Source organism: Morus notabilis, unplaced genomic scaffold (genome assembly GCF_000414095.1).
Source record: "Morus notabilis unplaced genomic scaffold, ASM41409v2 Scaffold410, whole genome shotgun sequence".
Classification (NCBI taxonomy): Eukaryota; Viridiplantae; Streptophyta; class Magnoliopsida; order Rosales; family Moraceae; genus Morus; species Morus notabilis.
The window spans coordinates 342378-369973 of NW_010359246.1; the positions used below are offsets into that span (position 1 = coordinate 342378).

At 38.4% G+C, this 27596-nt stretch overlaps 2 protein-coding genes across 2 annotated transcripts; both read right to left on the reverse strand.

Moving 5' to 3' along the window:
* Window positions 1-1855: 1855 nt before the first annotated feature.
* LOC21396691 lies at window positions 1856-2971 on the reverse strand. The gene is made up of 2 exons (XM_010093899.2): window positions 2950-2971; window positions 1856-2579 (listed from the first exon to the last, which is right to left on the reverse strand). Exon 2 carries the CDS (start codon window positions 2574-2576, stop codon window positions 1953-1955), a length of 624 nt encoding a protein of 207 aa, XP_010092201.1. The 5' UTR covers window positions 2577-2579; window positions 2950-2971; the 3' UTR covers window positions 1856-1952.
* Window positions 2972-7304: 4333 nt separating this feature from the next.
* Window positions 7305-25753, reverse strand: LOC21396693 (starch synthase 3, chloroplastic/amyloplastic). Its single transcript, XM_024162871.1, has 17 exons — window positions 25624-25753; window positions 25311-25444; window positions 24859-24931; window positions 23389-24720; window positions 22362-22576; window positions 21988-22258; window positions 21661-21836; window positions 21332-21439; window positions 20787-20896; window positions 20541-20646; window positions 20064-20234; window positions 9139-9267; window positions 8722-8904; window positions 8481-8612; window positions 8258-8369; window positions 7911-8034; window positions 7305-7806 (listed from the first exon to the last, which is right to left on the reverse strand). The coding sequence occupies exons 2-17, from the start codon at window positions 25434-25436 to the stop codon at window positions 7659-7661; spliced, it is 3516 nt and encodes a 1171-aa protein (XP_024018639.1). The 5' UTR covers window positions 25437-25444; window positions 25624-25753; the 3' UTR covers window positions 7305-7658.
* Between the last annotated feature and the right edge of the window lie 1843 nt (window positions 25754-27596).

Sequence of the window (27596 nt, forward strand, 5' to 3'; positions counted from 1 at the left end):
CATTTTAACTAATAGCAATTAAATGTCAAATTTCTTATATCTTATACTTAGTTAAAAATTTACCATAAAGTATAACATATGAAAAATTTATCTTAACAAATAACATTGCATTGCAGAGTGATTTTTACACTTAAATGTTAAATTTATAGTTAGCTCATCAATTATAGCAATGTATTATAGATGCTCTTAGAGATTTGCATTTCTCTTTAGACTCTTGAAGGGGGCAAAAATATAAAAATAAAAAGTTGGCCATCCCTTAGCTCTCGTATAGTTAATATGACTTACTAATAAACCTTGGTTTATTCATGTCATAGCATATAACTTCAATATAAAAGTCATTAAAGCAGCGTACCAAGTTGTGTGTGTGTGTGTGTAGCAGGGTTTCTCTCTCTCACTCTCTTTTGCTACAAGTGATTATACATTCACTAGCAGTATAATTTATAGGTTTGAAAAAAAAAACAATTTAAATTTTTATAAAAAAAAACACGTCAGTAAAAATATTTAAATATATACAAACCTATGTAATTGGTGTCATGTATCAACCGTCCATGTCAAGCCAGAAAGTTCAGGGAAGAGGAGATCTGGAGAGAGAAGGTAAAGTGCCAAATTTATGTGTTGAATGCTTCAAAGTTCAAACCGCACTTGCTAGAGAGTCTCAGAGAACCCCTTTAAAATGAATTTCAGCATAATATATATGTCCCACAATTTAAAAGATGTAAGCCTGATGATCTGTATAAAACTGCTAGATCTTCATGACGTGAAATAAATTTTCTAAAGCTTTTAGCAGGTTACAATAAATCTCATTGTATTGATTCTAGTGCAATAGTTCCTGAAGTTCCTCAAATAAGGACCACATGAATTTATGTGGCACGAGCGGTCGTTAAGGAGAAAACATACGACACCCAACTCAAAAATTAAAAAATAAGCTAAAAATTTATTTTCAAGGAGAAAATTAAAAATTTATATTTTAACTTTCATTCAGTTTTTTACTCAAATTTTTAATTTTAATTTACTACAATAAATAATTCTCACAAAAAATTATGTTTAATTTTTTCTGTTATAATAAAAAAAATTTTAAAAAATCACACAAATTAAAAACTCCAATGAAAAAGTAAATGGGATGTAAACTATATATCAAGCACCACAAATGAACCTGAGACTGAGAGTTGTCGAAGTGTGGGGTGGGGTGTGGGTAAAAGACAAAAAAAAAAAAAAAAAAAAAAAAAGGATTTTCATGATGAAATGATTAAAAAAAAAAAAAAAAAAAAAAAGATGATTTTCATGATGCAATGATTATTATATAAGCAAAACAATTAAATATAATTAGTTAATGTTAAACCTTTGTATTTGCTCGGCAAATATGGAAATAGTGAAACTTACCGTCACATATAAAAATAAGTAAAGGGTTATGAGAAATATTTAAAAGAGAGAAACTGATGTACAAGGACAAAATCATAATAATGACAATAATAATATCAAATATTAATTAGCAATAAAGATAACAAAGCAGCCAAAGGTAGATATTATGGCTATGAAGAGTAATTTCTTTAGCAAACAAAAAGTAAATTAATTAATTTTCTGTCACATGCGTACCCCGTTTCTAGTGTTACATAACAAAATTGCAGAGGCCACCATTTTTTTTTCCGACTTTGTCCCTCATCTAAAGAACATCAAGAAAGGGAACTCTGACTTTCTTTTCTTTTTTTTTTCTTTTTCAAAATAGAAGGGACTAATCTAGTTCCAATTGCCTCGGTACACTCCATACTATATTAGTACAATAATAGTAGTTAAACTAAAACAAAAGCAAATAATAAGAATGACATAATAATAATAATAATGACATATGGGACCCCGGGCTAGTAATGATATAGGGAAAGTAACACTGTGCGGCAAAATTACTGTTGATGACGTTGAAGAACAAGATGAAGAAATAAGTCACTAATTATATATTTTTACTCTAAGAAACCAGTTTTTGTCAAAATAGCATTCCTGACCTTGCTAAGATCTCTACCTTTGAGCGTCCTTCCAATTCCTTCACACACTGAGAAAGATGAAATCTTACTCCTCGCGAGCTTTCTAGCAATCCATTCATGTGGAGGAACCATGTCATCATCATCATCACCACCACCAGCATCACCACCACCACCATCATCATCATCATCATCATTACAATCAGCATGATCATGATAATCTCCATAGCCATGACCATTAATATTATTGGCATTGCTAGTCCCATAAATCTTTGACCAATCCGGGATTTTCATGGGGGCTGAGGCTTGTCGAACTTGTACTGCCACTTTGGCTTGATCATTTGTTGTCGTTTGAGTGTTGGCCCTTCTTGGGATATTTCTTGGAGTAGAAGAAGTGTTGGGGAATATTCTAGAAGAACCAGATGATGATGAAATGTGCTTCTTCATTGTGGGACTTGAATCTTCATGAGAACTCTCTTTCACAGCAATATCCCATACATCTTCTTCTTCAAAGTTTTCATGACAATCATATCTTGTAGTAGTTGTTGCTGATCTCCCTCCAAAGCCACTCCTTTTGTTGATGACATGACCATTCCAATCTTCCATTCTCTACCATCAAAGTTTAAGGTTGAGAGAGAGAGAGAGAGAGAGAGAGAGTCTGGAAGAAGATAAAACTAGTTTTCCCTCGTATATAGATAGAGAAAATCATAAAAGAAGTTACTTTGAAGAAATATATATTAAAGATAAGAAAAAAGTGGATATGTGAGAAAAATAATAATAATATTGAAATATGTACTATTTTCTGTTCTTGGGAATAAAAAAGCATAAAAGGGTGCAGGAAGAGAATAATATCAGGAATCTACCTTTGCCTTTGTTTCAATGTTGCCATCCAAAAGAAGTATAAAAACTTTTTAAAGATTACTCAAAATGGTACCTTTGAGTTCCAACTAAACGAGGACAAAGGAAAACAAGTTGTTACCAGTTAGCGTTAAGTGAGTGAAGCCGTGAAAAGCCTTTTTCTTTCTTTCTCTTTCCCTGACCAGATAATGCCTCCAACGATGATCACATATATCAAGGATTTCAGTGCTGATACTCTGGGTATAACAATGGAGAGAAGGAAAATGACAAGAAAACTTGGTTGGCATGAAGTTGGGTGTTTTATTTTATAAGCCTTTTTGTGGCCTATCAGAAGCCTGATGCTGCAAAAACCAAGCAAAAGAAAATGATGGATTTTGGTGAGAATCTCACTTCTCACAATTTTCAACCTTTCAGGTAATGGTCACTGCAAAGTGGGTTTTTTTTTTTTAATTATTATTTGTTTATTCATTTATTTTAAGAATATCGGGGTAGAGTAGAAAAGAGGGGTACAAAGAAAATCGTAGAAATAGGTATTAAAAAATGTATATACTAGTACAGAGGTTTTATTCTGATGCGATTTTTATTAAATTTAATATTTAAACGTAGTACTAGTAAGGTCTATACTGTAGAAGTAGAAAGTCCTAAAAAAGAAAATTATTGTGAAAATCTCGGTAGTAGAAACCTGATCTTAATCTGACAGAAAAAAAATATGTGTTGTTAAATATAAGAGGATATTTTTTTTATTTATATATTCGGTTTTGGTACTATCTGACCTGTTAAAGTGCCCTTTTTAAAGTTATTTCTTAAAATTATTTTGATACTATTTGTTATAATAAAATATCTTGTAGATATTTTTTATTTTTAATAATATTAAAAAGATAATTTAACTTTTAAATAAATGTTTTGTTTTGTGCTTTGAGATTAATTTTTAAAATATACAGTATTTAAACTGTTTTTTTATTAATTAATAATTTTAAAAATATTTTTTAAAAACACTTCACTTATTTTAATTTTTTAATTTTAAAATGTTTTAAAGTATTTTTAGAGTTTTTTTAAATAGTTTATTGTTAATTAGTGAGAAAAATAAATGGTTCGTTTAGTTCGCTGATTCGAGTTTTTAATTTAAATTTAGATGTGATTTTATGTTAATTTTTTACTGTAATAAAACTCCAATTCTAAACTCGAATTGATGAAATAAATGGAGTCAAAACGTGCATTTTATGTTCTAAAAATTAGCATTAAAGTACTAAAATATTTCTTTAAAAGTGATTGTATCATTTTAATATATTAAAAATACATTATATTATTAAAGACACGATTAAAGGTCTCACGTATTTGTTGATTCGAATTTTTAATTTAATTTAACATAATTTATGATAAGAATTTTTATTGTAACATTAAAAATTATATGTAATTTTTTATGAGAGTCTTTAACTCTAATAAAATTAAAATTAAAAATTTAAATCGATCAAATAAATTAAACTAAAAATCCTTCTTTGTATCCGAGAATATTAAAATAATTTTATCTATTTTTATATATTATCATGAAAATTGGTGTTACAAAAATAAAAACAAGAAAAGGCCCACAGAAAGGACATGAAGGAAAACGATGATGACGAGGAAGGTATTGGGGCACTAAACCAAGTTAGCAGGTGTCAAATCAAAGTTATTATTGTTTTACTACTTATAGCAAACCAAGCTCAACAGTACTACTTTACAGACTTGATCTAGCATCTCATGCTAGGCATGACTGCCACGTGTTCTTTTTTTTTTGGTTTTCCAATTAGTGACGATAAATAGTGATGAATAAACAATTGTTTCTTCTCTCTAAAAATCTCTGAGAAGAGTACTGGCTTTTAATTGGGAAAAATGGAAAGAAAAATTGGTTTAAAAAGCCAAGCCAAAAGTCTCACTGATTTCCGCAACACCTTATCCCCAACTCAGAACAAACTAGAGCTAATTCGGCGGTGTCACAGAGGAAGAAAACTTCTTTTAAGAAAAGGCCTGGGAGTAGTACTAGTACTTCTCTGTTTCTTGGTGAGAGCGCTGTGGATGGATATATATTGCAATTGCATTGAGATATGTGGTGATTTTTTTTTTTTTTTTTTTTTTTTTTTTTTTTTTTTTTTTTTGGGGGCGGTTGGGTTTTACTGGGGTTTTTTTTTTTTTTTTTTGTTCTTTCTTTCTTTCTTTGGTGACGATAGGTTTTAGCTGTGGGATTGTAGAGAGAGCTTTGATGTTGAAGGTGGGACCCAAATCAAATGTAGTTGAGTCAGATGGGGTTTTGAGAGGGGGGGGGGGGTGAGGAGTCTACTCAAATCTCAAATCAGGAGGAAAATGACCTATAAGAGTGCTGCTGTGGTGTGTCAACGCCTTGTTTTTTCTCCTCTTATAGAGTTGCCTTCTTTTTTTTTTTTTTTTCTCTTCTTGAAAATTCTGCTGTTATTATAGATGAATAATGTCGTTTCGGTCTTTGTTTAAGTTTAAAAATTTAAATTAATAAGTGAATTTATGTGTAAAAAAGTATTATAATAAAAAAATTAAATTTAAAATTTATAAAAAAAAATAGTGTAATAAAAAATTTTATAATTTAAATTAACGAAACAACGCGACTTCAATTACAAATAGAAATATATTTCGTTGTAACACGTTTAAATTTCATTGAGAAATTGACCTATTAAAACAACAGTTCTATAAATAAACAATGAAAAATGACGGTCTCTAGAAATTTCATCTACAATTTATGCTACTTTACAGTATGCTGCCATTTTTTTGTTCTTCTTTTAACCATGCAGTGGTCTTTCCTTGTTGGTGCCTTCCGGATTCATATGGTAAAGCCATGGAAGAATTAATGCAAGTGGACTATGCTTCTTCAGAGTCTCTTGCGCTCACACGAATTCAAATATGATATATCAGTAGCCTCTTTTGTTCATCATATTTTTTGAAATTTTAAAGTTTCTATTTTTTATCAAGTAATAACTGACAACAAAAAACTTGTTCTAGATGGTTTTACCATTATCCAATCGTTCAAAAATAAAAAATAAAAATGTACTACCCGTAATTCTTCTAAAGTTCGACAAGGGCCAGGGACCTGCAAGTGTTGTTGATCCCATGCCCGTTATTGGACCCATGTTAGGTTAGGTTTTCCCAAAAACACAAGTGAAAGTGAGCAAACATTGGGGGAAAAACACGTATAGTATGGAATTTTGGACCTCATAATCAGCTAGAAGAAAGTGGAAAAATATACAACGCGGTGGAATTTTCATTTCAATGGGTACAATTCCGTGGGATCCTAGTAATAGAAGTTTTAGTGGCAAACATCAACTTTATCACCAAAGACTTTGTAATCATTGAAGCAAGAACTCCCTTTAAACCATCAAAAAAGGGATCTATTTGATATGAAATTTGATAATCATATTCAGGCCTTCGAATTCAACTTTTCCCGTTTTTGAAGATAAGTAGGACCGTGAAACCTAATTGAAAAGCTTCCACTGAGGGTTTTTTTTTTTTTCCCCCCTTGATTTTTTTTTTTTTTTTTTTGTCACCTTAAATTTCAATATAAGTGTCGTTACTAGTCCACCACTTTATCATCCATTGTTGAGCCACCAAAGTATGTTGGTTGTTCAATCTAAGCCACAAATAAAACAAAGTCAAGTGGCTAGAGAGTAATCTTAGCAACAACCACATTGCCCTTGTATTTCGACTTTTCATTTACTCGAGACCCACATGAGTTTTATTGTCAGATTCATGCTAATAGATGGTTTAAATACAACATGTCTATCAACAGAAATCCTAGCAAAGTATAGGAAACTTTTATGGTAAGAAGTGTTATTATACAATAGGGACTATTGTTTTAACTGTTGCATTAATTTTTTAATGGTTTGATCGATTTGTAAGTAGGATTAGTTCAGTATCGTGTTGTAAATTTTTAACATGAACACTCACTAATTAGACTGATCGGGCTGTTAAAATATTAATCCAACATTAAAACAACAAATTCTACCAATAGGGTAAAATTACAGTTTCTATGGTAAAAGTTCCTTTTTTTTTTTTTAAGAGAGAGAGACTGATACGGCATGAAAGGCTCCTCTTTTGGGACCTTTATCTAAAGAACACACATGACAATCAATAAATCCTTCAATTGGCATGCATTAGTCCAAATGGAAGTTATACCTTACTATTAGAAGAATTGGCAATGAATCCGGGATCCAATCAATTAGGACATCAACAGTGATAGATAATTAAAGTTAGCTCGAGATAAAAGTCTGATTTGCACTAGTGATTGGGAGAGGGACCTGTAATTAATGCTTCAAATGGCCATGGGAAATAAGATATTTAAGTATGTAAGTAACACTGAAAAGTAAGCGATAGGAGTTATACAACATGGTTCGCTTGCAGAATCTGAAAAGAAGAAATCATTTGGTTTTCTTTTTATCACCAGGGATGGAAAAAGAGGTAGTTGTCTATTTATAAGAGCTCCCATGGTTTGCAAGATTCCATTAAAAGTGATCTCAATGAGATGGGATGTAAGCTGCTTTTTTATTTTAAATGCTCATGTGTCACAACTTTTACTTTTCTGATTCAACGTTTATGGACACATGAACTAATAAAGCAGTTAATGCTGAGTACAAAGGTGCAATACTTGGAAGGTGACCTCTTAATTATTATTATGTAAGCTACACAAATGAACATTTTTAAGCTCTACAAACTGATGTGACCTTGCATTATTCTGACTAGGTGAAATTAATATGCAACAGATAAAGCTTCTAGAAAAGAATTAATCAAGATACCAGAAAATGTACAAAACCTCTGGACGAGATTGGGTCGGACCTACTTCTGCATTATTCTGATTTTTAGTGCTGCATGATAGAGCTCCATGTAGTCGAGAGCCGGCCGATTCCAAGACCAGTCCTGCTCCATCACCGTCTTGCAGAGCAAGTTGAACCAATCACGACTCTCGTACCATGCGGAGATCGCCCTGTAAAAACGATTGATGTTGACAGGAGTCCAAAAGAAACGGAATAAAAACAAGAAATATGTATGTGCATAAAATGTATCCTTTTAGAAGCCAAAACTACTCACCTATTAAGGGCATAGTCAACACCGGCATTATCAGCTCCATCAAAGTTAAATCCATTTGGTTCTAGGCCCTGTGCTTGTGCTCTCTCTTTATCATGGTCAACATCGAATACAGTATCGTAGAGCCCTAAAACGCAATGGAAATATGAATTGAAAGTCAAATACTTCTCGCTCCAAGGTATGAAAACGCAGTACTAGGGACTAAATTCAACATTTTTCAATTTTCTTTCCAGTGCTGTAAATTATCAGAAAAAGCTAAAAGTACTTTATTCAAACTGAGAAAAATACAAATATTTGATCAGCAATTAAAACATCACTATCCACCACAAAATGAGAGGATATGTACGCACCTCCAGTTTTTCGAACAACAGCTATGGAACCATATCTCATAGCAATGAGTTGGGTCAGTCCACATGGCTCAAAAATAGAGGGGACCAAAATAAAATCTGCACCAGCATATATCTGAAAGAAAATTCAAATGAGTTAGAAGTTATTGCAAACGCGACAAGTGAATGCACTACTAAAAATGATAGTAACAATCAAAACAATCAATGAATTTTGACGAGAACATACCAAGTGTGATAGTGGCTCATCGTACGTCAAGCAAAGACAAGCACGATCACCTTTAGCACTATGCAAATGATTAGCTAAATTCACAAAATCATTTTGGATCCGTGGATCTGGAGCCGAACCAAGGAGCACAACCTGCCGTCATACATGCCATTGTTATAATTTTCTGATTTATCACAAAGAAAATTGTGCTCTGATTATCATTGGCTCACTTGCAAAGAAGAAAAGTAAGATAAAAGCTAACCTGTCCACCACGCCCTAAGGTTTGCCAAATAGCGTGCTTGATGAGATGGATTCCTTTCTGATGTGTTAAGCGAGTGATAATACCTACAAGAGGGAGATCTGCCCTTTTAAGACCGAGCCTTTCTTGGAGGGCTTGCTTGGCAGCTCTTTTTCCTTCAACAACATTTTCAGATGTGTACGCTATCTGAGATAGCATGAATTGTGTATCAGACAGAATGAATTAGTGACTGAAGCTCACAAAAAAATATTTGTAAGGAATGGAGTCAAGAACTTGGTAAGCAACAGAGTTTTCTTTTTTTATTTTGGGATCAGAACAGAGTTGTTCACTACTTATCCCTGAACTGGATCTCAATAATCATATTAGGAAGCCAAGAGGGCTGAAAAAGAAATAATAAACTCAGAAAATAAATATACTTACAGGAATGAACTTATCATTATACGGGTCCCATATGTCTGGGTCAATTCCATTTATTATCCCGTGGAACTTGCGGAGATGAGGAGCAACTGAAGGATTTCCAGCAACCTCTTTTGAGTAAGTGTGGGATACCTGTGTACAAAACATCATTAAATGAAATGCACAACTGTAAGAAGATTTTAAAATTTGATACTTGCACTTAAATCATTCAAAGAATTACACACATAAACTTTCAATAGCATGGCATGGTAAGTATTAGTCAATGCTAGGTACATATTACAATCATAAACTTTCAATATTTATCATAATTGTCCAACACATATCTCACAAACCAAGTTTTATGGATTAATAATTATGAAACTACACGTGGAATTTGAAGGCAGATTTGAAAGGAAAAATACTCTGCTATCTTATTGAATGTTGCGGAAAAATACAAATAAATAGGCAGCCAAGTTTAGTTGGCTTATCCGAATAAAAAGGAAAGATAATTTCCTAATAAAGTGACTGATTTGAATTTAATATTCAAATCAGATTTTATTGACTAACTCCTAATCCTAAACAATCCCGGATAATCACTAGGAGATGATAAGGAAAGATTTGAATATCCTAAATCTTCCAAACTGATTCATCCTAATCAAACCCGATTTAGACCATTCTACCCTAATATGTCGACACTCCCCCTCAAGCTTGGACGTAAATGTCTATGAGTTCGAGCTTGCTTGCTAATTCTTCAAACGCTGGTCCGTGCAGTCCTTTAGTTAGAATATCAGCCGCACATATTCAACACTGATTATCCCACTCAATTTTTTCTGTGATGAAATGTCTGTCAACCTCCACATGTTTAGTTCTATCGTGATGGACTGGATTGTATGCTATGCTAATCGTAGCCTTGTTGTCGCAATAGAGCTGCATAAGAAACTCACACTTAATTCTTAATTCTTCCAGTAGTAGCTTTATCAAAATTGCCTCACAAATGCCATGAGCCATAGCCCTATATTTAGCTTCAGCACTACTTCTTGCAACTACAGCCTGTTTTTTGCTACGCCAAGTCACCAAGTTTCCCCAAACCTGAGTACAATACCCGGATGTCGACCTCCTATCTTCTTTAGAACCTGCCCAATCTGCATCCGTGTAGATTTTCACCTTCCTGTCCTCGCTTTTCCAGAAGAACAATCCAATCCTTGGATTCTTCTTGAGATATCGTAATATGCGGTAGACTATATCAAGATGTTTTTGGCGTGGTGTATGCATGTATTGGCTGACCACGCTGATCGCAAAGGCTATGTCTGGTCTTGTGTGTGAGAGATAGATCAATCTTCCCACAAGTCTTTGATATCTACCTGTGTACAAGGTCTCCTTCACTTGAATTCTTCCTTCCTCTTGGTTCAATTGGAGAGTCTATGGGCTTGCAACCGAGCATTCCTATCTCTTCTAATAAATCCATCATGTACTTCCTTTGTGATATAGAGATCCCCTTCTTACTCCTTGCAATCTCCATCCCTAGGAAATATTTCATGAATCCTAGATCCTCAATCTCGAATTCCCTAGCCATAATCTTCTTAATTTCCTCCATCTCTTGGAAGTCATCTCCAGTCAAAATTATGTCGTCCACATACATGATCAAAATTGTAACTTTGTTGTTTGTAGAGTGCTTGACGAAGAGAGTATGATCTGTTTACTCCGTGGCCTTTGATTACTTTGGAGAATCTTTTAAACCAAGCCTTAGGTGACTGCTTCAAACCGTATAAAGATTTCTTCAGCTTACACACTATATTGTCCCGTTTGCCCTTATAGAAACCAGGTGGGAGACTCATATATACTTCTTCTTCTAGCTCTCCATTCATAAATGCATTCTTCACATCAAGTGGATAAAGAGGCCAATCCATATTTGCTGCCAAGGATAAGAGAACCCTAACAGTATTGAGCTTCGCAACTGGAGCAAACGTTTCTATGTAGTCTATTCCGTAGGTTTGAGTGAAACCTTTTGCTACCAACCGGACTTTGTACCGCTCTACTGAACCATCTGGCTTTACTTTTAACTGTGAACACCCACTTGCACCCCACCACTTTCTTGTCTTGTGGTAGTTCTACTGGGCTCCAAGTCTCGTTTTTCTCAAGGGCATGCATCTTTTCTAGCACTGCAGTCTTCCATTCTGGAACAGCTAGAGCTTCTTCAATTGTCCTGGGAACATCAAGTCTAGAAAGGTTTGTTGTGAAACCACGAAACGAGGGTGATACATTATTATATGACACAAATTTGGAAATTGGGTGTTTTGTACATGTCTTAACACCTTTTCTTAGAGCAATGGGGTCATCTAGTCTATCATGGAGGGTTTTGGGATTACCTGAGGATGGAGGATTAGGACTCACCATAGGTTCGGATTCAGGGCAGTCCATAGTGCCTGTGAATTGTTTATTTCCTTGAAAATTTTTCCTCCGAGAGTAGACTTGCAGTTTTGGAGATGGTTGTAGAACTGGCTGTGAACAAGGCTGGGACAACTGCTCTGGCTGTGAAGACAACTGTGATGGTGGCTGTGAATCTTCCAGTTTGGTTTCGGTTTGGACTGGAACTGGAATATCGATTCTGGGGGTTGACTGTGGGGTCAAGACTTCTTCAACTGTGGCTGTGACATCCCATTCCCACACATAAGCTTCGGTATCATTACTCTCCCCCTGAAGCAAAGTGTGGGAATAAAAGGGTATTTCTTCAAAAAAAGTGACATCTCGGGTAACAAAGGTTTTTTTTGTTTGTGGGCAGAAACAACGATATCCCTTTTTTGTTGGAGAATATCCGAGGAAGATGGTTTTTATGGTAGGGGGTCGAGTTTGGAGCGATGTTGAGAATGGACGTGGACAAACGCAGTGCAACCAAAGGTTTTAAGGGGAAGGTTGTTTGTGATGATATTAGAGTGTGGGACTTGAGTTGTAAGGACAGATAATGGGGTTTGAAATTTGAAGGGGCGGCTGGGTAGTCTATTGATGGGAAAGGCTGCGGTTAAGATGGCATCACCCCATAAATGTTTGGGTACGTTCATAGTGAACATAAAGGCACGGGCCACTTCCAACAGATGCCGATTCTTTCTTTCTGAAGTTCCATTTTGTTGTGGTGTTTCCGTACAAGAACTCTGGTGATGATTCCATGTTGATCAAGATAATTACCCAAAGTGGACTGGAAGTATTCACCGCCATTATCAGTTCTTACAACAAAAATCTTTCTCTGAAACTGAGTTTGAACCATTTTATGGAAGGTTTGAAAGATTTGGCTGGTTTTAGATTTTTCTTTAAGCAAGTAAACCCAAGTCACCCGTGTATGGTCATCAATAAACGTGATAAACCATCGTTTGCCATTTAAGGTTGTTACCCTAGAAAGGCCCCATATGTCACTATGAATCAAGGAGAAAGGCATAGAGGGTGCATACGGTTTTGGTGAGAAAGGCACACGTGTATGCTTTGCAAATTGACAAATATCACAAGTAAATGAAACAGTATCTTTATTCTTGAATAGGGCTAGTAACAAAAATTTCAAATAGGAAAAACTGGGGTGGCCAAGTCTATGATGCCACAACACATTATTTTTTTATTACTAGAAACCGAAATAAAAGACACTCCTGACACATGTGCTTGTCGACTCTCAGATTCTGAATTCTCAAGGAAATAAAGTCCTTCATAGGCTCTAGCACTGCCAATCGTCTTCTCCGATGATAGGTCCTGAAATTGACACATAGAAGGGGAAAAATTAGCTACACAGTTATTGTCACAAGTGAGTTTGCTAATGGACAGCAAGTTACATGTTTAAGGCTAGAACATGTAGGACGGAATGAAGAATAAGGTTTTTTGAGATTTGGATTGAACCTATTTCAGCAATAATAGCTAGAGACCCATCGGCAATTTTAATTTTAGCAGTATTAGAATATTGAGTATAGGAGGAAAAGTGTTTGGAACAACCTGTCATGTGGTCAGAGGCACCGGAATCAATGATCCACGGTTCCTGGGCATGAAGTGATGAGATTAAGGCTGAATGGTTACCATTATGTGTCGTGGTGCACAATCCTACATTAGAAATTGGATTAGATGGTGGTGTGAGAAGATGATAAAGTTGCTCTAACTGCTCCTTGCTTACTGAAATTGAAGATTCTGCGGATTGTTGTTGTGTGGGAGCATCCATTCCATGCTTATCTTGAGAGGCTTGAAATCCTCTTCCTTCATTCTGCTTCCGAGGAGTCCAGTTTGCTGGTTTTCCATGGATTTTCCAGCAAGTGTCTTTGGTGTGTCCAGTTCGCTTGCAATGATCACACCAAGGCCGGTTTTTCCTTTGTTGGTTTTCATTGTTGAATTGTGGTCCTCGTGTGGCTAAGGCAGAGGCATCTGTGGTTGAGTTTCCAGCATCATTAGGAGTTGAGATAACACCACCATTGGAGGTTCCCAGCATTAATTTCTTTCGGCTCTCTTCCTGCTTCGCTTCTGAAAAAACCACACGAACATCTGGTAGAGGCTTTGTACTTAAGATCCTTCCACGAACATCATCTAAGGTTTTATTGAGACCAAGCAAAAACTTGTAAACTCTATCTCTTTCCAAGATTTCCTTGTATTGCTTATGATCCTCGGCACAATGCCAAGCTGATTCGTCAAGGATGTCCAGTTGCTACCAATGGCGTGATAGAGTATTAAAGTATTCGGTTATGCTTAATTCTCCTTGATGAAGATCACTTAGAATTCCCTTTAGCCTGAAAATCTCTGAAGTGTTTTCCCTGTTGGAGTAACTCCGCTTCACTGCATCCCACATCTCTTTTGTTGTTTTGTAATACATGAAGTTTTCTCCCATCTCGGTATTCATGGAGTTGATCAGCCATGACCAAACCATGCTATTTTATGTCTTCCAAGTTTTGAACTTAGAATCCTTTTCATCCGGTTGTGCAGCATCGCCGGTGAGGTAGTCTTCTTTTACCTTTCCTTCGATGAACATCATTACGGAATGTGACCATTGGACAAAATTTTGTCCATTGAATTTATGACTTGTGATTTGCTGAAAAGAGGCTTCAAATCCATTGATTTGGATCGGATTGACAGCCCCTGAAGAGGCAGAGGTAACCTCGGATGATGAGGTTTCTTTCCCGCCGGCCATCCCGTATTTTGTCATTCCGGTTGGCAGAAAAAAAAAATATTAGGTTTCAGAAAGTGGCTCTGATACCATGAAGGCAGATCTGAAAGGAAAAATACTCTACTATCTTATTGAATGTTGTGGAAAAATACAAATAAATAGGCAGGCAAGTTTAGTTGGCTTATCCGAATAAAAATGAAAGATAATCTCCTAATAAAGTGACTGATTTGAATTTAATATTCAAATCAGATTTTATTGACTAACTCCTAATCCTAAACAATCCCGGATAATCACTAGGAGATGATAAGGAAAGATTTGAATATCCTAAATCTTCCAAACTAATTCATCCTAATCAAACCCGATTTAGACCATTCTACCCTAATATGTCGACAGAATTATGATAAACTCACAGGCTAATATCAAATTGCAAGCACACGTCTACACAGGAATATGAGTGCATTCACTGGATCAATGGAATTAATTGGCAGAAAATCAAGAAAGATTACAGGATATGGGGGCTTTCGAGTGACCCCGTGCACTCCCTCACTATCTTCAGCTCTATACTTTTCTAATGCCCTTCTCTCTTGCCCTTGCCACCTATTTATTCGATCACATTCCCCTAGTTACAGACTCCAATGCAGCTAACTAACTAACAGACCTTTTCCTCTCTCAACCCAGCTCATCCTGTCGTGCCAACTCAGCCCCCTCTTAACCGTCCTGAGAAGTGTTCCCTGTGCTGCAGCTTCCATCTCCTTTTCTGTCCCCATATGACTCTTCTCACATAGTCTCTTCCGTACATAAGTGAATCGTAAAGGAGGCTTATCATTACCCCCGCCCTAAAGACGCACCTTGTCCTCAAGGTGGAAGTGAGGGTACTGCTGGTCTATGGCCTGATAGGATTCCCACGTGTCCTCATGGGCAGGTTAAATTAGTCCAACGTATCAGGACCTCTGGGTCCGAGCGTCCCCCATGTACCGCTGGCGCACTCCAAGAAGGGCAACTGGTTCTGCCCGTAGCTCCAAGTCCTTTGTGAGATGTGGTGGTAAGGCGAAAACAGGCTGTCCTTGCCCCACAACACGGTGTAGTTGAGAGACATGAAACACCGGGTGGCTAGCAGCCTCCACTAGAAGGTTGAGGCGGTATGCCACCGGCCCCACACAACCAATGATCTCAAAAGGGCCATAAAAACGGGGACTTAACTTCTCATTGCGCCTACGTGCCAAACTCAACTGACGATAGGAGCGAAGCTTGAGGTACACTGAGTCCCCCACGGTGAACTAGACATCCCGGCGCTTGTTATCGGCCACGGACTTCATTTTCTGCTGGGTGCGGAGAAGATGGAACTTGAGAAGGTCCAGCATTGCATCGCGGTCCATGAGGTGCTGCTCCACGGAACCCACCGGAGAGGAGCCTGTGCCATAACGCAACAGTGGAGGTGGTATGCGGCCGTATACTGCCTAAAAGGGAGTGGTGCGGGTGGCTGTATGAAAAGAAGTGTTGTACTAGTACTCCGACCAAACTAACCATTTGTGCCACTGGTTGGGCTTGTATGAAGTGAAGCAACGCAAGTACGTTTCCACGCATCTAATGACCACCTTGGTTTGGCCGTCGGATTGGGGGTGGTAGGCCGTGCTCCGTGATAAAGTAGTAACCATCTGCTTGTGGAGCTCGGTCCAAAAATGACTCAGGAAAATGCAATCGCGATCCGACACGATAGTACGAGGCACCCCATGGAGGCACACTACTTTCCGAATGAAGATTCTAGCCACGATCTCTACGGAAAAAGGATGTCTCAGCGCAAGGAAATGCCCGTAGTTGCTAAGTCGATCCACGACAACCAAGATGGTGTCGTATCCCTCTGAATGCGGTAAGCCCTCAATAAAGTCCATCGAAAGGTCCTCCCACACCCGGTCTGGGATATGTAAGGGTTGTAGGAGACCACTAGGGGCCAGTGTAGAAGTTTTACAACACTGACACACTGCACACACCGATACATAAGCAGTGACGTCCTTTTTCATACCAGTCCAATACCATTCCGCCGCAATCCGCCAATACGTCTTCAATACGCCTAAGTGTCCTCCCAAGACACCATCATGGTAGGCATACAGCAGAGTTGTAATAAATGGGGACTCCCGAGGTACCACCATTCTGCCGTGGTAAAATAACCTGTCTTGAGCAATGTAAAAACCCAGATGTGATGTAGCATCCTGCTGTAATTCGGACCATACCTTAGCTAAGTGTTCATCGAGCAATACCTGCTAGTGCAGTTCACTTGTGTCGACAATTGGGGCTAGCGACAAGGCACTCCGGTCCGGGGTGCTAACACAACGGGAGAGAGCGTCCGCCACCCTATTGTCCGATCCTGGTTTATACTGGATCTCGAAGTCGTATCCCATCAACTTAGTTAACCACTTCTGGTGTTCTGGAGACACTAGGCGTTGCTCTAGCAGGTACTTGAGGCTACATTGGTCGGTGCGGTTCATGAAATGTCGTCCCAAGAGATATGGCCGCCATTTCTGAATGGCTAGAACTATGGCCATCAATTCTCGCTCATACATGGACTTGCTGCGTGCTAGTGCGGAAAGAGCCTGACTAAAGTATGCTAAGGGTCGTTGCTCTTGCATTAACACTGCCCCAACCCCATGACCCGAACCATCTGTTTCCAGCACAAAGGGTTTGTTGAAATCGGGCAAGGCTAGGACGGGCACTACTGTCATGGCATGCTTAAGTGCAGCAAACGCGCTGCTGGCCTCCTCATCCCAGTGAAAATTATCCTTCCACAGTAAGTTCGTCAATGGCCCCGTGATGTGGCTGTAACCTGCCACAAACTTACTATAGTAGCCGGTTAACCCCAGAAAGCCACGCAACTCCTTCAAGTTCGTGGGGGAAGGCCAAAGCACCATAGCTTCCACCTTGGCCGGGTCTGCCGACACCCCATTCCTAGACACAACATGCCCCAGGTACTCGATTGAGTTCTGCCCAAAACTACACTTTTTTCCATTGGCGAACAAGCGGTGCTGGTGTAAAACGGCCAATACCTGATCCAAATGGTGCTCATGTTCCCTCATGGTGCGGCTGTAGATTAGGATGTCATAAAAAAAAAAACCAAGACGAACTTACGGAGAAAAGCTCGTAGCACGTCATTCATGAGTGATTGAAAGGTTGCCGGGGCATTCGTGAGGCCAAACGGCATGACAAGGAACTCGTAGTGCCCCTCGTGTGTGCGAAAAGCTGTTTTGGGCACATCTTCCGACCTTACACGAATCTGATGGTACCCCTGACTTGAGATCAATTTTAGAGAAAATGGTAGCCCCATGGAGTTCAACGAGTAATTCGTCTATTACCGGTATCGGAAAACGATCCGGCACTGTCTCTTTATTTAGAGCACAGTAATCCACACAGAACCTCCAACTTCCATCTTTCTTCTTCACCAAGAGGACCGGACTGGAGTACGGGCTCATACTAGGCTGGATAATACCTGCTGCTAGCATCTCCCCCACTAAACGTTCAATCTCGTCCTTTTGTATCTGAGGATAGCGGTATGGCCTGACGTTAATCGGGAAGTCCCTACCTTCAACACTATCGAGTGATCCTTTGCCCGTTCTGGTGGCAATTCCGTTGGAGATTCAAACACTGCCAAGTGCCATTGTAACACGGCTTGCAGCTCCTCCGGTGCCTCCACAGCCTCTTCCTTTGGCCTTATCCCCAGGGTATTCAACTCCACCCACATACCTTGCCCCTCTTGCTTAAGGGCGCACATTAAGGCCTTAAGGGTGACTGGGGATTTGTTTAACCCGGGATCCCATTTCAGTCTCACTTGTCGATCCCCTAGACTGAATTTCATCAGTAAAGTCTTCCAATTCACTGTCATCATCCCTAAATTTTCCAGCCACTGAACCCCTAAAATAAGGTTTGCGCTGCCCAACTCCAAGGGGAGAAAATCTTCCACAATTTCTACCTCTTGCAGAGAAACTGCCACCCCGCGGCAAACTCCTTCCCTTTTAATCGATAACCCCGTTCCCATAACCACCCCATATCCTTCAATCCAATCTATAGGTAAATCCAATCGTCGCACCAAGTCAAACGAAATAAAATTGTGATTCGCCCCACAATCGATCAGGATTATTACCTCTTTCCCACGAACCACTCCTCGGAGCTTCATAATCTTCGGGGCGGTGAGTCCAACCACCGAATTGATGGAGAGCTCCACCACTTCACCTCCCTCGAGTGCCTCCTTCTTTCCTTCCTGCGTCTCCTCCTAATCCTCTTCATCGCGCACGATGAGCACCTACAACTCCCGGTTAGGGCAACGGTGCCCAAAGACATACTTCCCATCACAGCAATAGCAAAGGCCTTTTTCCCTCTTCCCTTGAAGTTCGGCGTCGGTCAAACGCTGGAACGGTGCCACTCCGGTCCTGCTGCTCGATGGCCAGTCTGAGGTGGGGGTCGTCCTTCCCCACGGCGCCATTCCCCCTCGCGGTCCCAACCCAACTTGAACTGAACCCCCCTAGGTCCAAACTTAGGGTTTCCAGAACTTGATTTGTTTCCCGGGCTGGGCTGTAAGTTGTGGGCCTTTGGGCCGCGTACCAGTAGGTTACGCTCCTCGACCCGCTGGGCGAATTCCATAATTCGGCCCAATCCCTTGGGCTTCAGCATCCGAATTTCAGCCCTGATTCCGGGCTTTAATCCGTTGACAAACGAACTCTCTAGGACTTGCTCGGAAACCTCCATTAATGGGGCAGCCAACATTTCAAAGAGCTTGCAATACTCCCGGATCAACGATTCCTGGCTCAGAGATAAGAATTTCTTGCATAGACTGCCTTCCTGTGTTGGTCGAAACCTCTCAAGCACCAACACTTTTAGATCCGCCCAGTCCCGTATCACCCGCCGGCTATCCTCCCACTGGAACCAAGCCAAAGCTTCTCCATCCAAGCTTACCACCACTACATCCAACTTCTCACTCTCCGTCATCTTGTTCATGGCGAAATACCTCTCAGCTTGGAAAATCTAGCCATCAGGGTTTTCTCCATCAGAAGTGGGCATTTCTACCCGTCGCGTTCAGAATTCTGCGCGGTTTCCCCCAGCCGCCGCCAATTGTGTCTCAGTCGTCCTCCTCTCTGTCGGAGTAGGCTCCCGGTCATATTCAGCTCTCTGGCACATCAGTTTGTCCAGTTTTTCCAACATCAGTGCCATTCCCTGCTCAAGCCTGGGAATCTTCTTCAAATCTTCCCTCACCATTTCCAACTCCTTCTGAAAATCCTCTTTCGTTCCCTCCGTCCTCTCTTTCTTACAGTCGTCAGTCCTCTTCGTCATTCCCAGAAAGGTGCTCTGATACCAAATGATAAACTCACAGGCTAATAACAAATTGCAAGCACACGTCTACACAAGAATATGAGTAAATTCACTGGATCAATGGAATTAATTGGCAGAAAATCGGAAAGATTACAGGATATGGGGGTTTTCAAGTGACCCCGTGCACTCCCTCACTATCTTCAGCTCTATACTTTTCTGATGCCCTTCTCTCTTGCCCTCGCTCCCTATTTACTCGATCACATTTCCCTAGTTACAGACTCCAATGCAGCTAACTAACTAACAGACCTTTCCCTCTCTCAACCCAGCTCATCCTCTCGTTCCAACTCAGCCCCCTCCTAACCGTCCTGAGAAGTGTTCCCCTGTGCTGCAGCTTCCATCTCCTTTCCTGTCCCCGCATGACCCTTCTCACATAGTCTCTTCCGTACATAAGTGAATCGTAGGGGAGGCTTATCAAATTATAAAAACTGCGGCGAAGATAGGCAAAGCTAAATTGGATTAGAAAACTTTAAATACTTACAGTTGTAGCCTTGTCTGAGTATGCCATCGCTTTCCCAATAAAATGTGCTCCAAATTCAAGGTTATGGATCGTGAAGACTACCCGAGCTTTACTAAGACCATAATGCATATAATGGTCCTTAAATAACCAAGTAACTGGTGCACTAGACCAATCATGGCAATGAAGTATATCCTGTCAATACAAAGCACCTATTAAAGCTATTACCTTTGAAAATATATTTGACTATAAATTGAAAATCTTTTTTTGCTCACACATGCAGGTCATCTCATTCTCATAGAAACCTTTTATATTGTTCATTTTCTTTATTGGGAGGCGGCAGCCCCCTTATTATTGTTGTGTGTGGGTTCAAAATGAAGGTCTTTTCTCAGATAATTGACGTTCTACACTATTCGATTTCCAAATAGGCAATCACTAAAGCAAAGTACTTATGAAGAACTTTTAAATAAACACTTCAATGAGCCAGAAAACTAAACTTACAGGATGAAATCCACTTTGGAGTAGAAACTCAAGAGCAGCATGGCAAAAGAAGCCAAACCTCTCTATATCATTGTTACAACCATATATGCAACCTCTCCAAAAGAATCTGGAAAAAAAAAATAAAAATAAAAAATAATAAACTTAAGACATTCGCCTTGTGTTGCAGTATGGTGCCACCGTGCCAGAGACAAAAAGGAATAAATAAATACCAAGCATGAAAAAGAAAAGTGAATACAAAATAAATACCCATTTTGAGCCTCCAAAAAGTAGACTGAAAGCCCTTCCACTTTCCCATGCCAAACTTTTATTTCAGTCCCACCCCAGGCAAAGCTTCTATTGAACCCGAAGTCCTTCACCTATAGCAGAACATAAACATTTAATAAACCACAATACGGATTCAGACTAAATTATATTGCAAGCTGAAGTCTAGAAGAGTGGGTAAAATTACGGAACTGTAGATGAACTTAATGAATATTCGCAAAACTTCAATGAATCTGAAAACGAGATGGAAAATAAAAAATTGAGAGATATGAAACGTATCTTTATCTTTCAGGACTATATGAATCATTTGATGAGACATGTTTTCAAGTAAATAAAAGAGGGGAGAATCCACAGATCAATTATCGCATAAAGTCCATCACTCTCAGGGAGGGGAACTAATCAACTATAGATGAGACTCCAAATCCTTTTTACTTGCAAATTATGGTGCAACAACATGAAAAAAAAGAAAAAATACAGAGGGGATTAATAGGATGAGAAATATGCAAGAAAGCAACAGTGATGAAGCTTACATTGCTAAGGTTCAAACAGTCATACTTTGGAAGAATGATGTCCACGTGGTGGTTCAACTCCTGCACGGCTCGGGATAGACTAGTAACCACATCACCGAGTCCTCCAACCTGGTCGTAGAACAAAAAAGGATACATAATTGTCAGAAACTAAAATATGAATAACAAGTCAGTAGGATTTTGATATACTGTCACAACATATTAAAATGAATCCATCAACAAGGAAATTATAATTCACATGCCCCAGAACCTCAGACATAGGAAGCCACGGACTCAGAAAAAGAGAAGCCAGGGAAAAGAAAGGACACCATTAGGTGAACACATAATTGTACCTTTGCAATAGGGGCCATTTCAACAGAAATATGCACAATGTGCATTGGTGGTTCCTTCACAATTCCCCCAAATACAGGAATGTGATAATCCATGCCACATTTGTTGTCAAAGATTCCACCATCTTCCCGCTCGGAGAAGACAAAGTCCATCATATATGCATCCAGTGGAACCTTGACTGAAAAACCATAAAAAAATATTTCACGATGAGACTCACTACTACCCACTAAATGATTTTGCATCATAGCAGACACCTTGTGACAATAAGGTACAGGATATAAACCTCATAAATCATATTACTTTCATGAGTATCAAAGGTTCAAACTCACCAGTGCTTTTGACAAGAGAACCATTATCTGCAGGTAACATTTTCTGTGGTGGCAATGGACCCTTGCGGTGGGTCCAGCGGTTAAAAGAGCATCTGAACCAGACTTCAGGCTTTCCATTCAAAACTGTGTTCGCTGGATTATAGAAAACTGTCACCAAACTTCCAGCATGAACATCAAGAGGGTCAGTATAGACTATATGCTTTTGAGACAGCAAAAACCTTTTCAAAGTTCTTTCCTTTGTTTCAGCTTTCAAACGTGCTGTCTTTTGAGCCTGCAACAATAGAAAAGGCAAAAGACATGGGAATTTAGCACTGTTTAAACAAATATGCACAAATCCATATAACTTGACCCCTTGAACTTAAACAATGCGTTACCTTGGCACGTTTTTCTTCCTCCCTTAATCTCCTCTCTTCCTGTAGCTTCTTGTATATCTGATGTTCTTCCTCAACCCAATATAGTTCCTCAGAGATGGATTTTGGAACTATAGCATGGAAATCCTGACGACGGTTGTTATCATACACTATAGCCTTCTCAGGGGGTCCATCAGCAAAGACCCAATCCAAGACAAATGCTCGATAAGGTACAACAACTGACAAAAAGGTGGGGGGAAGTTATTATTTTGCAAAATGCAATATTGCAACCAAAAGGATAATACTCTTTGACCCTCAAAAGCCTAGGCAACCATTATAGCTACCCACCCCTAATCTTACTGCAATCCATATACAACATCCCAATCTTTAAAGAACCATGATATGGCAGGCCAAAATCCAGCCACCACAAGAAAAAAGCTCGCGCCTCACTTTATATATTAAGGTTAAAGTTCAAGTGTGAATTACCAAGCTTTACTTTTCTCATTAAAAATTTTAAACCCACCACTAATTATAGCCCCTCAAAATAAAGCTCGCCCATGTGAGCAGGTTCAGCCCCTTATATGCCTACCATCCATGGAGAAGTTTCATGTTACACCGTTACTATGAATGAACCTAAGATTTCTAGTCATTAAACTAAAGATGATTTCATTTATTAATGGTGTCAAGAACAACCTTCCTAAGTAACTTCTGAAAACGCTCGCCTTAAAAATAGAAAAGCATGACATAGTGATATGTAATGAGAACTTTATTACGCAAACGTCTTATATGATTCACATCCCAAACACTCTATTAGTCCATTATTACTTACGAATTCATTTTCTTTTGTCGTGTTCCTCTGACAAAAGCAGGATTATTCTTGGAACATTGATAATTACACTGTCATAAATCTAGTGATATACGTGTTTCAGGATTCTTTTGGGGACAAAGCCACATTGGAAATCCATAAACTTTCAGATCAATAAAAGTGCGATAAAGACACCACAACAGGGAAGGTCAGAAAGATAAGAGGGAGATGTATGTATGCACATACCCTTAGCATACCACCAATCACCACCCATTTTCTCAGACCTAACAAGCCTTGAAACGATGGACGGTCCATCCTTCCAATTGTTGTACCCACCATGTATCCAGATTCCTTGAGACTCGGCAAGTGGACCAGAGATTTTGTTATAATACAAATTCACCAAGTCGTCACCTCCAAAGTTACTAGGCTCTATGTGCCAAACATTCTCAACAGTCCGAACAGCCTTTTTCATCACCTCTTGCAACATTTTTCTTCGCTCTTGAGTATGTTTCCTAGCCTGTTCTCTATCAGCTTCCCTGGCTGCCTTCTCAGCTTCTACTCGTCTTTGCTCTTCGGCTTCTCGTTCCCTCTCAGCCTGCTCCTTAGCAAGCTTCTCAAGTTCCCTTCGTTTCTCCTCAAGCAAAAAATCTTCAAAGGCAAAAGCATCCATCCCACCTTCCACAGGTACGCAGAAGTCTTTCATATCATTATTGTCGTAAACACTTTGCCCATTAAAGAAAACAAAGTCCATCTTATACGCTTCCTTAGGAACATGAACCAGGCAAGACCACCAATCCCCTTTAAAATCTGTTTTGTTTAACCTTCTGGTGAAAGATTTCCATCGCCAGTCGTTGAAAGCACCCATAATCAGTACATCTTGCTCATTCTCCAGCGTAGAGAGACTCCTATTAAAGAACACTTCTATATCTATATCAGGTTTCACCACCTGAGGATAAACAAACAGCTTGTCTCCTCTTGAGAACCTCTCCTCAGCAAGCTTCTCGATTTCCTCTCGGCATAATCTTGCTTGTATCTCCAACTTTAGCTTTAGAGAAGCTTCTTCAACTAATCTTATTTCCGTCTCGACACTTTTATTTGTCAGTGTGTAATTACTCTTCGTTGCTTTCTTATCTCTTCCTCTAGAAGTTACATCAGCCACATTCTCATTACCAACTTCAATATCTTCTTTTTTATGCAATAACCCTGTGTCATTCTCACTGACTGTACCTATCCTTCCATTTTCTACTCCTTGCTTGCTTGGACGAACAGCTGGCACTTCTCTCACTGATGATGATTTCTCGATTTCGCCACTAGTTTCATCTGTTTTCCCTTCCTCAAGTTTCTCAGGAGGAGAAACTTCAACTGCCCATTGCTTCTCAGAATCAACATTCATTTCAAGCACTGTCTTGTTGGCCTCAGCAAGTTCACTGGATTCCGGAGTTTCAGAATCCTTTTTATCCTCAATATTTCTTTGGACCCTCTTCTGGGTGCTCGTCCCTGCAGGCAATTTCGGCCCAAATCCCTTTGGCCTACTCGTTCTTGGAGTTGACATTTTTCTTGGTTTCCTTCTCCAATAATCTGTTTATACATACACACATATATAATGCACACACACACACATAACAGAAGCAGATTCAGAAGCATGAAAGGAGAAAACAAAATATATATATATATATATATATATGTAATTAAATTAGAACGGAAGCAAATAGCTACCTCTACCAGCTGCATTAGCAATGACTCGATATGAAATCCCACTTGCAGGATGTACTTTGGGCCATGAGGAAAACTGAAATCAATCAAACAAGTAGTTAAATACTGATTTGTATTGTAACAAAAGCAATTTGCAATTCAAGCGTAGGGAATTTAACAACAAGATACAGGCTAATTGATTCTCCGACTTTATCAAACAAACGGGACTATCAAGGAGACCCAGAAAACAAAATTGAAAGAACCAACAACAGAAATCTTTTTAATCCCATAACCCAAATCCAAAATAAAAACATTGAAGTTGCAAGTAAAACATGCCCAAAGAAATGCATGAGTTGATATAATCAGTACAAACAACCTAATAATGAAATACCACTGCATACTCTAATTACGGATACAGGACAAGCAAACAATGATAAACAAAGCAAGTATTTTTCTTTTTTCTTTTTCCGCTTTACCTGTACAAAATGGGAAAGTCTCCCATGTTGAAAGGACCCAAGAAAAGGGTTGAGCTTTAAACCGCTTCTTTCTTGAAATACTGCTCTGTAGCTCACTGACCCTTGAGCTTGCAAAGCCACATCCATGGCGGCTTCTGAACAAAAACAAAAACAAAACAAAAAAACAAAAAAGAATGTCTATTTGCCTTCTAGATATTTCTACTTCCTTCCCACAAATCCTAATCAACAACAAAACATCCTCTGATTGATCCAACAGTTCATCTCTCTCCCTCTCTCTCTGAAAATGTGCAACGAAATTACGTAAAAATCTTACACTTGTTAAATGTGTGCACCTCTCGAGGTTATACTACTCTGCTTCGCTAATCACGGTAAAACTCGAGTTCTTGCAACATCAGCCACGTGCTTTTCGTTCCACCTGATGTTAAACTATTCTTCTGTGGTTGATCAGCACCGTTTCTTCTTATCATCTGAGGGATCCAACGGTGGAGATGGGTTTGAGATGGTGAGGCGGTGCATGTGAGAATTTCTTGGTTTATTTTTTAATAATATTCATTATTCTGGAAGGTTAGGCTTTTGAGAGGCTAAAAGCAGTTGATAGGCTACCCCGCCAGGAATCAACCAGCAATTGCCACATCAAATGGGAGCATGCCACGTGAAGACAAACTTCGGAGGATGTTTAACCAAAATTCAAAACTTCTTCTTTTGGAAATGATCACGGATTCCTTTCAAGAACCCAAAAAATAAAAATAAAAATAAAGAAATAGTCAGGGATTTTCAATAGGAGTCTCACAAGTCTCTTCTAAGGCCCCGTTCATTTCGCTAAGGCCTTGTTCATTTTGTTGATTCGAGTTTAAAATTTAAATTTTTTTATAGTAAAAAACTCTTACAAATAATCACATCTAACTTTTTTACTACAGTAAAAAGCTCTCACATAAAATCACATCTCAACTCGAATTAAAAACTTAAATCAGCGAACTAAACGGGCCCTAAACTTTACTCTTTTTGGAAAAAAAAAAGTGATCAACATTAGTAATTTTAACTCATTTTCTGTTGTTTAGTGGGACAAAAAAAAAAAAAACGGGGGACAGAAAAATGTTTGCTAATATCGATTTTCAATCACTTTAGATATACATAGTTACCAGGACAAGAGTGTACGTTATGTTATTTTCACAATTTTTTTCATATATTCTTTTGTTATATTTCTAAAAGCAAAACAAGCGTTTTGTGTCTCATAGAAAGTTAATTTGATGTATATTTAGGAGATACCAAACCCGTGGAACTAATTTTAAAAAAAAAAAATTGAATTGCATTTTCATGAATTTCTTCATAAATGGAGGTCATGTTTAACAAGTCAACATGAATAACTCCTATGACTTCCTTAGAAAAAAAAAAAAAAAAAAAAAAAAAAATTTTTTTTTAAAATATTTATTCACCTATTAGAAATTAGTAGAATGTGAAATTAGTCAGTCCAGGTACCTTTATAGCTACTTGCCTTGTGAGTACAAGTGCGTAAAGTTTAAACAGCTAATTCGCATATATATTTGAGGGACCACCTTTTCATTGCTTTGTCTTGGTTTTATGAAGTAGCGAGTAAAGTCAAGGTTTGAATTCGTTGTCAACCATCTAAGAATATGCCATCATCTGTGACTGATAGTCTCTCTACTCGTTGTCGTTCGGAGCAAATTCTATATGTGTGTGCATATATATATATATATATATATGTATGTATGTATGTATATATATAACTTTGCAGCGCCACAAGAGCCAGCGAAAATAAGTGACAAATGAGCAATGTAAAATGTCACCATAAAAAATATGCAATATTGGGCCACGAAAAGGACTTATAGTACTCAATAAGCTCATTAATGATATCAAGCGAGTCTTATATGATCAATAGCAGTATATGAACTACATAATCATGGCCAAAAAAACTTTGACGCTAATTAACCAACAATCCGGGCCGGGACATATGTTTTAGCTTCTTGTTAGGAGTGTTAAAAACTTTGACGCTAATATATGAAATCCGCGAATCCGATTGATCCGCGAAATCTAATTTAATCTGAAGTTTTAGATCGGATTAAAAATAATTTTGAATCAAACATAGATTGGGATTTTCCCGATCTGAAGGTTTTAGATGGATTGCATATTGAGTACTTTCCAATCTGTGAAATTCACGAATCTGAAACCATATATATACACATAAATTATTTTTATAATTATATATATATATAAATTTTTATAAGTTAATTTAAAAAAAAATCTAGTATATACTTAGTGGCCCATATC